Source organism: Larimichthys crocea, chromosome II (assembly GCF_000972845.2).
Source record: "Larimichthys crocea isolate SSNF chromosome II, L_crocea_2.0, whole genome shotgun sequence".
In the NCBI taxonomy this organism is placed as follows: Eukaryota; Metazoa; Chordata; class Actinopteri; family Sciaenidae; genus Larimichthys; species Larimichthys crocea.
In genome coordinates this window covers 9,200,330-9,213,094 of record NC_040012.1, presented here as the reverse complement: position 1 = coordinate 9,213,094, position 12,765 = coordinate 9,200,330, and the positions used below count along the sequence as shown (strand labels likewise).

The 12,765-nt window shown below is 39.2% G+C and overlaps 2 protein-coding genes across 4 annotated transcripts; both read left to right on the top strand.

Moving 5' to 3' along the window:
- Window positions 1-731: 731 nt before the first annotated feature.
- On the top strand, window positions 732-3,563 carry LOC104926169 (FK506-binding protein 1). Its single transcript, XM_010739972.3, has 4 exons — window positions 732-863; window positions 981-1,028; window positions 1,829-1,941; window positions 2,699-3,563. The coding sequence occupies exons 1-4, from the start codon at window positions 827-829 to the stop codon at window positions 2,822-2,824; spliced, it is 324 nt and encodes a 107-aa protein (XP_010738274.1). The 5' UTR covers window positions 732-826; the 3' UTR covers window positions 2,825-3,563.
- Window positions 3,564-4,713: 1,150 nt separating this feature from the next.
- plxdc2a (plexin domain containing 2a) lies at window positions 4,714-12,755 on the top strand. Of its 3 annotated transcripts, XM_027291939.1 has the most exons (15): window positions 4,714-4,805; window positions 4,940-5,063; window positions 6,904-7,130; window positions 7,329-7,472; window positions 7,724-7,793; window positions 8,562-8,684; window positions 8,787-8,905; window positions 8,981-9,080; window positions 9,172-9,267; window positions 9,875-9,956; window positions 10,276-10,336; window positions 10,429-10,657; window positions 11,379-11,414; window positions 11,598-11,755; window positions 12,507-12,755. In XM_027291939.1, exons 2-15 carry the CDS (start codon window positions 4,940-4,942, stop codon window positions 12,720-12,722), a joined length of 1,785 nt encoding a protein of 594 aa, XP_027147740.1. In that variant the 5' UTR covers window positions 4,714-4,805; the 3' UTR covers window positions 12,723-12,755. The 3 variants fall into 3 exon arrangements, with proteins under 3 accessions (XP_027147740.1, XP_027147743.1, XP_027147735.1); XM_027291942.1 differs by having other exon boundaries at window positions 4,714-5,063; window positions 11,601-11,755; XM_027291934.1 differs by having other exon boundaries at window positions 4,714-5,063.
- Window positions 12,756-12,765: the final 10 nt, after the last annotated feature.

Sequence of the window (12,765 nt, the reverse complement as noted above, 5' to 3'; positions counted from 1 at the left end):
ATCTCTCCATAAGCTCCAACTGGTCCAGAATTTAGCTGCCCGCATCATCACCAGAACCCTTTCCATCCACCACATCACTCCTGTCCTGCATTAGCTCCACTGGCTCCTGGTCAAATCCCGCATAAACTACAAAATCCTTCTGCTCACATTCAAAGCCATCCATAACCTCGCCCCCCCGTCATAAGGAACATTAACTCACTCTCACAATTTAAGTCTGCACTTAAAACCCACCTGTTTAAAGTAGCCTTTTCCATCTGATTCAATTGCATTGTCCTATTTTAACCTGTTTTTAATGTTGCATTCTTGTAATTTGACATACTTTTATGGTTCTTTTGGTTTGCTTCTGTTATTTGCTGTCTACTCTCATTTATTGTAAGGTGTCCTTGGGTTATTATCATTATTATTATTATGATTATTATTATTATTGTTATTATTATTGTTGGTATTCTGTATTAGTTTATGATTATTGTTATTATTATTATTATATTATTATATTGTTATTATTTTATTATTATTACTATATTATTATTACTTATTATTCATCATATAATAATAATTATTATTATGTTATTATTATTATTGTTGTTGTTGTTAATATTATTATTATTGTGTTTGTTATTATTATTGTTGTTGTCGTTATAGTATTATTATTATTATTATTATTACTATTATTATTATTATTATTATTATTATTATTCGTGACGACATGTTACGTTCTGCGTATTGACGTCATCAAACGAGCCAATCACGGCGCACGTAACCGCGCACACACAGACAGTGAAAGAGCTCGTGCTCCGTTAGAGACTGAAGCCTGCTCGTGAGAACAATGGGAGTAACCGTCGAGACCATTAGACCCGGAGATGGTAAGGCTTTTTAATTAATTAAATGAGAGAGTCTATCATTTTAATACGCTTCATTAAACAAAAAGAAGAAAACATCAATTTATAACCGACATTTCTTTCTTTTTTTTACGCTTTCAGGAAAGACCTTTCCCCAGAAAGGATCGAAAGTTACCGTGCACTACGTCGGTAAGCCGTTATTTCACCGCTGACTGCTCAACGGCTGCTTTTTTAAATTCATTCATTCACTTTTAATTTAAAATGTGAAAATGTGACACACTCGAACATGATGTAGAGGTCGATGTATTGTGTAGTTTTAACGTGTGGGAGGTGACTCGGGTCCGTGCAGCAACATGGAGCTGCAGGCTACGCCTTAGCTTAGCTTAGCTTAGCCTTAGCTTAGCTTAGCACAAAGACCGGAAACGGGGCAAACGTTAACCTGTCTCCAAACTGAACAAAATCTACTCAATATATGCTACATGTGCACAATGCTACGATGTTATATCTCTCTAATCAACCCCTATATATTAAAAAATAATAATAGTAAGTCACCAGGCTAGCGGCTTTCTCAGAATCATAAATATTTTATTAATGCTCGCAGGGAAAATGGTTTTTGTTACAGCAGCTCCCAAACAGTAAGTGATAACAAGAAAACAGAACGTTAACCCTATACAACATCCTATTTTAACACTGTATACATGTATGAATAACATTTAAATAAAACCAGTGACAGTAAAATAAAACAGTAACAGTGAACTATGCAATATGTAAATCTAAAACCTTATAAAGAATTTAGTCTTTGAGAGACTGTACAGAGAAGACACTGATTGTTTAAAGTGCAGTATGCATGTGTGGCCAGTTCAATAGCTTGACTTGGATTAGATGTTAAAGTGGTAATGTGTGTGCGCTTGTGGCCGGTGTATCTAAACAACTCAATCACAGTGTGTTTGAACTACTTAGCTGTTGACATTGTGTTGTCGTTGAAACAGGCACGTTGACGAATGGAGCGCAGTTCGACTCTTCCAGGAAGCGGGGGAAGCCCTTTGAGTTCAACATCGGACAGAGTCAAGTCATTCGTGCTTGGGATGAAGGTGTAGCTCAGGTACAGAGATGAACGACATCAGCATGAGCTGCTTTTATCTTGGGTTATTGTTCAGACAGTGAACTAGGGAATTTCTACTGCTCAAATATGGACTGAATTGTTACTGATGTGTCATAATTTCAGGTCTTTAAACGCCTGCACCACCTACACATCACACACAGCTTTATTGCCAAGTAGGTTTTCACATGCACAGATTTTCTCTTGTCTTGAGAGGCACCAGAGGGCTTTGTCGATGAGAAAATCCATGAGCACAGATTCAGCACAGAGCTTGTGCTCGTTTTCTTTTTTTTGGACATCTGCAGACAGCTGGCTAACTAGAGTTAGCTTCCCAGCACTGTCGTCTCGTAGCAGCTGTCGTCTCTGTTACTATCTGACTGAAAATAGCTCCCTGTGTGCACATTCATTAATGGCCAGACTATGTAGATGATTTATGCACCGTGCATAAACATTTGAATAATAGTATATCTGTCTCCCGCCCCTGCCATGGTAACAACTGTACACTGTCTTCTGTGGCTGCCTAGTCTGAACGTGTCTGGCTTTTAGAGAGAAAATGGGGACAGAAGTTTAAAAGATGTAAGCATTTACCAGGCAGGGAAGGTCGAATCGATCGAATTACACTTGATCTGCATTTGGAAAAATGTAGGATTCTGTTCTTTTGAATGTAACCTATACTAGAGACAACAGTTGGCACATCTCAGCCTCTCTTGTGTCTATTGACCTTTTTAAATATATATGCCCTTCTTTACCTCCTCCACAGATGAGCGTTGGCCAGCTGGCCAGGTTGACCTGCTCTCCGGACTACGCGTACGGCGAGAGAGGATTCCCGCCCCTCATCCCAGCGAATTCCACTCTCATCTTTGAAGTGGAGCTGTTGCGCTGCTGAGTGTTTTTAAAGTTTCTCATTCCACCCACATCTTTGACACAAATAATGGTTTGATTAAAGGTGCTGTCAGTAGCATTTCTAAACATTAATAAATCATTGTAGAAAAATTGCTGATATCTTGGTATGATTGACACAAGTGGAGAGAAAAAACACACAGGACCGTCATAATCCAGATGTATTGTTGGTGCTAAGATAACACTTGGACCAAATCCATGAAGAAATCATACAACATTTTGGATTTATTTTTTATTTTTTATGTGGCCTATATTCTTACAATTGTCTGAAAAAATCTATGGCTTATCCTTCAGCTGTAAGATAGCACATCAGATACATCATGAGATAAGAGCAAACGACACATGAACATTAGAAAGGTGTTCATAAATCTATTTCAGGGTCTGGAAAGTAACGAAATGATCATCGGTGTGAAAAATGCACGTGAAACACCTTTTTAATGAAGCGCTTATTTGTGTTTTCAAGCCTGTATCTATCCCATTGAGGTGGCTGTTTTGAAACTTTGACACAATGTAAAGCAGCACTCCCTGTTTGTGTTTCCATTTCTGGTGTGAGGAACAGATTTTGAATCCCATCCCTTGTACTATGTTCTTGGGTTCTTTTTGTTAAGGTCCTCAAGTGTCCTTGTATTGTGGCATCATGTTTCTGTGGTGTTTTATTTCATTATTGTGCCATCCTTAAAAAATTGTCCTATCAGTGGGTATTCCATTAAAAAGAAAGAATCCAATGTTTCAGCTTTGTTCTTTGCTGTTGGTTTGGTTTAAACATATGAACAAGTAGTTTGATTAAAAGCAGCTCTACATATTACGACGTTTATATTTAGAATAAATTACAAATCGCAGTAGTCACACATATTTGGGGGATTTTAAGGTTAGAGCTTTAGTGTAATCAAATTAGAGTCTGCCAGTAAATCATTTATTCATTGTGTCCTTTGATCCTGAGCAGGGGTTCATGCTGGTAAATATTTGCCTTGGAGGGATTACCACATCAGACTTAAATAATGTTTTCATTTTTACAATATTGTCAAACTGGATTCTGCTCTGTGGGTTCATGATTATTCTTAAATCATCTGCAGCCATCATAATAAAACATGCCAATCGGTTGCTATGAAAAGTCCTGCATCCTAAAGCTGTAGTTTAATCTACAACAAAGTATCATAATTTATAAGCTCCTTGTATGTTTTATATGTAAAAGCTTACGTTGTAAAGTAACTAATAACTACAGCGGTCAAAACAGTATCTTTAATATGTGCCCTATGAAGCCCTATATAGTCTTAACTACTTTAAGTTAAATATATATATCTATAATCTTTGGTGACTTGGTCACCACGAGAGGGCATCCATCCAACAATTCACTATTCCTCTGCCAGAGCATCTTTAGCTTGTAATCAACACAATAATAAAAACACAGATTAACAGATTTTTTTTAAATTAATGTTAATGATTAGTCGACCTATTAGGATCACACCTCACCGTCACCGTGCATATTTCATAACCACATCACTGCCTCATTAATAGATTAGACTTTCATATAATGGCTGAACGTGTGTCTGGTGTGGTTGGCGCCATCTAGTGGGGAAAGGTTTGAATTACACGAGGGACATCATCTGCTGCCTTCACTTGCTGCTGGTAATATTCAACGTTACGGCACATTCTGCTACAAAATGAACGGATGATGGCACACTAAGCATTACACAGCTCTGGAAGACACTTACTTTACTTATGATATAGTATTTTCACAGTGTGGTCCTAGTATTTTTTACTAATAACACACTGTAACTGTTTACTACTCTCAGTATCTCAGTTGCCATCATAATTTGGAGAATTACCACAGTACCTAAAGGCAGCGTTTCCACTTGCACAGGCTCTCATCACCATCAGCGCTTCACTCCTGACAAGACTGAAGTGGCGCACAGGTGGTCTGCGGAAAATCTACAGGTTTGACATGGACATCAGTCTGAGGAGGAACTGTACGTTAGCACACACGAACAATTCGTTTGCTTTCTCTGTTTAGACGAGCGGAAACTTTCTACTTGTAACTTTGTGCAGGCGCTTAATTCTCACTGCGCCACTCCACTAGTTTCATTCTTGGCTCTCCCTGAAGATGCGCTACGAGCTGAGAGGAAGGATGGCGATAACCCTGAAGAATAAACCAGTTAATCTCATCACAGGACTGGTCATTGTTTTCCAGTTTCAAATGAGCTTCATGAAGCTGAAATCAGTTTATGGTAAGTCATAAATGTTATTTTATGTTTCTGTAGAGGCGCATAGTGGCGATTTCTTTGTAATTATCACAATTAATGCTAATTAAATTAGATTTTCCAGAAGAAATGTCAATTTCAGATAATTTGTTGAGATGTTTTGATATTTTTTTAAATAAATAATTCCCTCAAAATCCCAAAATGTTTCAGTATTCAGTGTTTTCCCATGTGTTGTCTACTGGGCTGAGTGAAAACAGCACTTATACCACTAATTGGTATTTTTAAAAAAAAGTGTTTCTCAAACTTTTTACACCTTGAACCACTTCAGAATATTCAGCTCTCACCATTATGACAAAGGTTAAAATACTCAGTTAGAGACAGTTCACACAGGAGGCAGGTTTGTTTGTATAGGAAGATGATTTATTGTTGTTGAGTCCTGAACAGAGCTGGCTCCAGATGGAAAAAGGATACTCCTGACCCACGCTTCTCCTCCTTCTATTTCCTGTTCGTAGCTACAATTGCACTGTTTGTTTTTTTTTAACCATTTGTTTTACCATATGTCCTCACATCACATTTCAGCTCATAACTCATAACTTATAATGGATGTATGCGTGATACAGGAAATGCAAACACACATTTTAACATTACATTCCTCTTATAGTTTAAGCATTTTCATAAAAAATACAGTATTTTGTCAAATGTTTTAATTAAATTTATTAATTAAAATAATATATTTCCATACCATTTTTCAGTTGCATGTATGTTAGTTCTTGTGTTTGTTTCCACCTTTGACCAGCAGGTGGAGAATCTTTATTTTTGATGGTTTAAGTTGTAACCAGGCTCAGGTGTATTGCTGAAGCAGCAGTTTTTGACCTTGTTTTCTATTTTCTAATTTCTAATTTCATTTACTCGAAGAGACACGGAAACAGTGGACTGTGCTGCAAACAGCAGTATTGATCTTTGTTGATATACAGACGGTGCATTTTAACAAACATAGAAGCAGCCCCTCAGTGGCAGCCACATCATCCTCAGGTTATATAGCATCACTGCCCACATCACACTTACACACAGGTGGAGGGTTATCAGGCCTCTGCAGCCACACGGCCACCATGTGACAGAAATATACACACAACACCCACTGCTGCCCGGCCGGCCTCACATGCCTGGTCCTGGACCTGCTGGTGTGAAGAATGTGAAGCATGCTTTCACCCTCTGCTGTGAAGAGAAAAGTTAGGACGCTGTGTTGTCACTGGAAGGGCAGAATGGCGGGGTGACCACGCATGTTTGCCACATGGCGCATGCCAGGGAATTGTTTATGTCCTGTTGCATGTTAGAAGAAGATACTAGAGTTTGTTCACTGACGTGTTCGGGGAAGCATTCTCCTCTTAAATAGCTTTAGTTTCTTAGAGTAATCTTAATATTCCACACGGTCAGTATCATATGTCATGTTCTTTGAAGCTGATGGTGTTTATACTGAGTGAAATATTCAAGCCTGAGGCTCTGTGTTTGTTATGCCTGCTTCATTTTTACAGAAATATTCTGGATGTCTTGTGGCTTTATGGTTTTTATTTTAATAGTTTCTTTCCTTCATTTTCCATTTTATGGACTTCTGGTTGCTGGACCATTCAGGAACTTTGTGTTTGAAACTTTATAAAAGCAGTGGCTGCCTTGTTTTGTGTTCCATCTTTATTGTACTGTTATTTTTATCTTTTAAAAACGCTGTGTTAATTAATCTAATGTTTATCCAAAAGAAAACAGTGTGCTCTGCGATAAGCTGGCGACTTGTCCAGGGTGTACCCCGCCTCTCGCCCAAAGTCACCTGGGGATTCAACAACAGTAACTTATCTTACTCTGTTTGATTCCTCAGGAGTATACCGCACTGACACCCAGGAGCTGTCCCCCCCAGAGGGAAGGTTGTATGTAGTCACAGGGAACAACAAGCCTAGGGAGAGGAGGTGGGCATCCAGGCCCAGGACTGGCGCCCCTGGCTGGGCTGCAGATAAGAGGGGCCACTACAGAGACCAGCACCAACCAGAGGAGTCAGATCCAGACCTGCTGATGGAGGAGGGACACGACAATTCTACACAGATTGTGGTGAGTTATTAACAGCAGATGGAGGAGACATAGGAACTAAAGTCATTGCAGTGATGTCTCCTCTGGATAGCTGATGTATAAAAGACGATGGGTGTGTCTTTTCATACCAGCCATCAAATACACCAGCAGGAACCACATTCATTTAAATTTTGTTCCACTTTATTTATTTGTCCCTAATAGTTTAAATTTTTTGGACAGGACATTGATCACGCCTACTACACGTCTAAAATTTACGGTCCTGGAGAGACAGCCAGTAAAGATCTGTGGGTGAACATCGACGAGCAGGAAGAGGACAAGTGGAAGTTCTGTGGCTTCCTGTCCAGCACCCACAGACAAGCTGAGGTATGAAATGTGTCTGTGTGAATAAACGGGACGATCAGTGTTTTATGCACATTTAAAGACCTCATGCAGAGGTGTGGAGCAGTGTATTACAGTTGATGTTTAGTAACTGATTTAAATAAGAACACACAGTAAAACGCACCATACAACTCTCACTTTGCGGTAAAACTCAGCTATTTTACATTAGTAATTAAAATTCTGACAAGAAGTTTGTCTTGCGCTGTCAGTGATTTTTTTCTTTTCTTCGTCTCCAGAGAGTGACTCTGTCCTTTGACTTTCCTTTCTATGGTCATAAACTAAGAGAAGTCACAGTGGCAACTGGAGGTAAGTCTGTAACTACACACACAGTGTCTTCTGTCTGGAGTTATGAAGCTCAAAGTTTCAGATGTTGTCTCCTTATTTGAGTTATAAGTATACAGCAAGGTTTATTTGCAGCCAGGGAACCCATCATGTATGTTCTTTGGAAAAATATTAGACACATATTAAAAAGATTTGCACCATCTTAATACAGAATACTCATCATAAGTGTTTTAAGGCAGTGGCAAAGATCATACGATTTATAGATTTATTTATGTATGAACCAGTACAATATTCACTGCACTATGAAGTCTTTTGTAATACATCTTTTTCATATCATGATCATTTAAATGAATAAATCTGAAACCTTTTCATGGACCTATATGAATATTGAAGTGAATCTTTATTATATTTTTCTTCATTTTCTCTTCATTGCATGGTTTATAATTATGTCACTGTTGGCTAAAATTGTATTAATATAGACTATAACCCACATCATGAGTTTCCTTTGATGTTTCCTGTAATATTTTTTGCATATGCTGTATTTTATGTGTGATCAGCGTTGATTTCTCTTTTTATACAACTTCTCCTAATCTTATGTAACAAATGTAAGAACTAGGTTAACCTGTACAAATACCACAGAAAAAGACGTGAAGTCTCAGAGTGAAGCACTTTGTGTGGAGTTTCTGGTCGGTAGGCAGGAGGGGGCCCCTTGGCCCATAACTCGTCCACGATTGAAATGATGAATGTATAACAAATGACTGACAGCAACCTCTGCTTGTTTTACTTTCACAGGTTTTCTTTACACTGGAGATATAATTCACCGAATGCTAACAGCCACTCAGTACGTTGCTCCGCTGATGGCAAACTTTGACCCGAGTCTGTCCAAAAACTCGACTGTGTTTTACTTTGATAATGGTAAGAGAGAAAGTCCGTTTTGCCTCTTGGTTCTGCTGTAGAATATTTCTATTTAATATATGTGCTTTGTTTATGACATGTTTATGTTTGTGTACTGTGCAGGCACTGCGTTGGTGGTTCAGTGGAACAGGATTCACCTCCAAGACAACATCACAGTGGGAACGTTCACCTTCCAGGCTGTTCTGCACAGTGATGGACGCATCATCTTTGCATACAAAGAGGTGACATTTCTTCTGTCCTTTGTGTTCTTTTATTAATACAAAATCTGTTTAATTATATATATATATTTTAAATAGATTCCTATAGACATCAATGACATCAGCACTGAGAATCATCCTGTCAAAGTGGGCTTGTCGGATGCTTTTGTGGTGCTTCGAGAGATAGAGCAGATCCCCAGTGAGTGGCTTTTCACTAATTTAACTTATCATTCAAAACACTTGAGCTCAGTAGTAAGTAATAACATCATATCCTCTCTGATTTGCTCCAGATGTTCGGAGGAGAACCATTTATGAGTATCACAAAGTCGACATCCTCAAGTCCAAAATCTCCAATTCTGCAGCTGTGGAGATGCTGCCGCTCCCTAGTAAGTAAAGCATTATACAAAAAGATGTGCTGCTAAGATAGCAACACACAGTTTGAACACAAATTCTCATCAACATTCTAAGTATTTTGGTTGTTGTTTGGCCAATTCGGCCAATGACAGAAATGGAGAGGGATGATAGAAACTGAGGCAGGGCGACTGTGTCTCTGGCTCTCAGCGTTGCAGTAGGTGTGTTACAGTAGATGAAGCAGTCAGTCAGTCAAGTGTTTATTCAAATTTATTCATATTAACATGTCACATGTCTAAATAGCACCAAATTCAGCCTTGGATTCCAGGAAACACACCTGCCAGGTGTGAAGTCACTTGGTTGACGAAAGAAGCATCAAACTGACAGCAATTTATTTATTTGGCATATTTCCCATTGCTGATGTCACTATACGTGACACTGGCTAAGAGTGGCCTAACGTAAACCTGCCATTAAGGTGATCTGAACATTTATTTTATTCTTTTGTCAACCTGTCAGATTGTAAAACCTGAATAGCCTGTGACGACAGTGGCTGTAGCTGCAGATAGGCTGCAGAAATGCATGCATCTAATTCAAAGCCTGCGTCTCTTCCTCCTCACTCTTGACTGTCTTCTTTATTCTCAGCATGTCTCCAGTTCTCCAGCTGTGGCCCATGTGTCACTTCTCAGATCGGCTTTAACTGCAGCTGGTGCAGTCGGCTACAAAGGTAAAGCGCTCGGAGAGAACGTACTGAGAAAGTTTGATCTGCATCTGAACTCTGAAGATCTGCATTGAAATATACTGTTTGGCGAATAATAATTAGGCCTTAGACAGATATAATTTGCCAACAATCTTCATTCGGTAAAATCAGTTTGACACTCACTTGCTTTGACTGACTCAGAAGCCTCATCTTAATTATTATTACGGAGCTACATTCCTTAAACCTTTCCCTCTGCTCTGATCACCAACACCTTGATTCAGCACCTTTTTAAACCTGTGATTACACCTCATCTCTACTCTCTAATAACATTCACTTCCTTTCTCAGATGCTCCAGTGGGTTTGATCGTAACCGGCAGGACTGGGTGGACCTCGGCTGCCCAGAGGAGGTTCTCATTATTTTTTGCATTTCAGTAAACTACAGAAAGTTTAACTCAACGTCATGTGCACAAAAAAAGTTTACCGGTGTTTGTCTCTCCAGAGAAGAGATCCCCGGTGTGTCCAAATGACAGACGTCACAAACACAACATCTCACCACCTCACGCGTACGACCGCTCCTGTTACAACGACCACAATGCAGCACAGGACCTCCAGCGTGACCTTGATCCCCTTCAGGAAGACATCCACTGTCACCAACCCATCAACACACAGCAGCACGAGCAGAAGAATAATATCCACTGCGCAGATTCCCACCAGCAAACCTGCAGAAGGTGAGCTGACAAACGTTTGATGTCTTCAGTGTTAGAAGCTGCCGCGTCTCTTTTAGATTACAGCTCAGGGACGGCGTCATTACCATCTCATGAATTAATACTTTTTGTCGTTGCACGGTATCCACGCCCAGTGTGTTGTGTAAAGTCTGACAGTGAGAGGGTCAAGTGGTCAGCTATTTCCCAGCCCTCTGTTAGCTCATAGCTGAGTGTATACAGCGCCATGTTAAATACTGCATAGTGTCCTCGGCTGCTGAAGGATGATTCAATGTATGTGTATCACTCTGGTTGGGTCAGAATATGGGAGGGCTATTTTTTTTGTTTTTTTTTAGTAGCTATTGTTTGTAAGCTGTAATGTCCTACTCAGACATAAGCTCTGTTATTTTACTTAGCTGGATGAAAACATACAAATCCAAATGTTTTTTTTAAAACAACTGTGGATGTTTTAAACCTCAAAAAGAGAAGTTTGAATTAGAAAGTTTTTTTAACTGACCCTACGCGGTGGGGAACCAACAGGATTTGTACTTTATATGAAACTTACAGAAGCTAAATTAAAAGGACTGACTATAAAATTGCACTGACTTTCAAAAAGCTACTCTATTATAGTAAAACATGGTCAGTATCTTGAAATTGTAAATGTGTTTTTATTCCTGAGACGTTCAAGGATAAAAAAGTACAACACATGACATACTGTGATATCATGCATTATGTTTTCTTTTTCTAGATGACACAAAGATGTCTTTGCACATCGATGAAGCACGTAAGTCAACGTTTTATCAAAACATATTGATGATGACACACTGATGACATCTGATGTGCCTGAAACATTGAATAGTCTAAAGTGTAAATATCAAAAAATTGAAACTGTGTGTGTCAGTCTGTCTTTTTGATGTCAAACATTTAAAAAATTCGATTTAAGTCTCTGAGTTTTGTCACTGTGCAGCAGGAGGCGAGCAGGCCACAGGAGACAGTGATGAGCGGCTGCAGATTGGTCTTCTGGTGGGCATCGTCACGATGATGGTCATCATAGCAGCAGCCGTCTTCACGTCTGTCTACATGTACAACCACCCCACCTCGAGCGCCAGCATCTTCTTCATGGAGGTCAGTGACATCCAGCTGCTGTGCACCATCTAAAACCTGAAGTTCTCCACAGTCTCCTGAAAGAACAGTGCTCGTAGTTTTACTTTTTTTTTGTACACATTCTCCAGAGCACACCATGCATTTCTCTGTAGTTAAAGGCAAAATGCAGAGATTTGAAAATGGAATTGTATTGTTGCCTTCCAAGCACTGCAGCCTGAAGACGCCTTAAATCTATTTTGGTGTTTCAACATTTATCCAACATTCATGCCCTGGATTACTATAAGATATTTTAAAAACTATGACCAGACTTGTGCGACATTTGCAGCTGATATTCATGGTTCCCAGATGATGAATTTTCATTTTCAGGATATGTTTTCTGTAGCTGCACCAAATTATTTTTCTATGCTTCACAATATTTGGCACTTTTTTTTTTATCCAAGTCTGATCACTTCTCCCACCCATGTGCACATTGTGTTTATCATCAAATCCCATATTTGTATAATTCAAATGGAAATATTAGGTATTTTTTTTATCAATTAGAATTTAAAATAGACTCCAGTTCTACAGTTTGTTATACTGTTTGTCCCAAATCCATATTGTCGTTGAGGTTTAGGGAGCATTAAGTTATATTTATTTATCAATTTAAAATGTGTATATATAGAGGAGCACAAACATCTCATGAATAGTTAAATGTTTTTTTCATTATATCCGTTAATTATATATTTTTTCCCACTTGTGTGTTAATTTTCTGTCATTCTTTATCCCCCCTCAGCGGCGGCCGACCCGCTGGCCAATCATGAAGTTCAGGCGAGGCTCCGGACGTCCCTCTTACGCCGAGGTGGAGGCTCCTGGTCAGGACAAAGACTGCATGGTGGTCATCGACCCCAAACAGTCTTTTGTCCTGTCAGACAGACGAGAGAGTGAACAGAAAGAAGGATTCATAGTTCCCGATCAGAGGGAGCGCTTCTTAGTCTCAGAGAGCTCCTGACCAGAACTACGTATCCCAGAAAACCTTGGGATAGAGCAGGTTC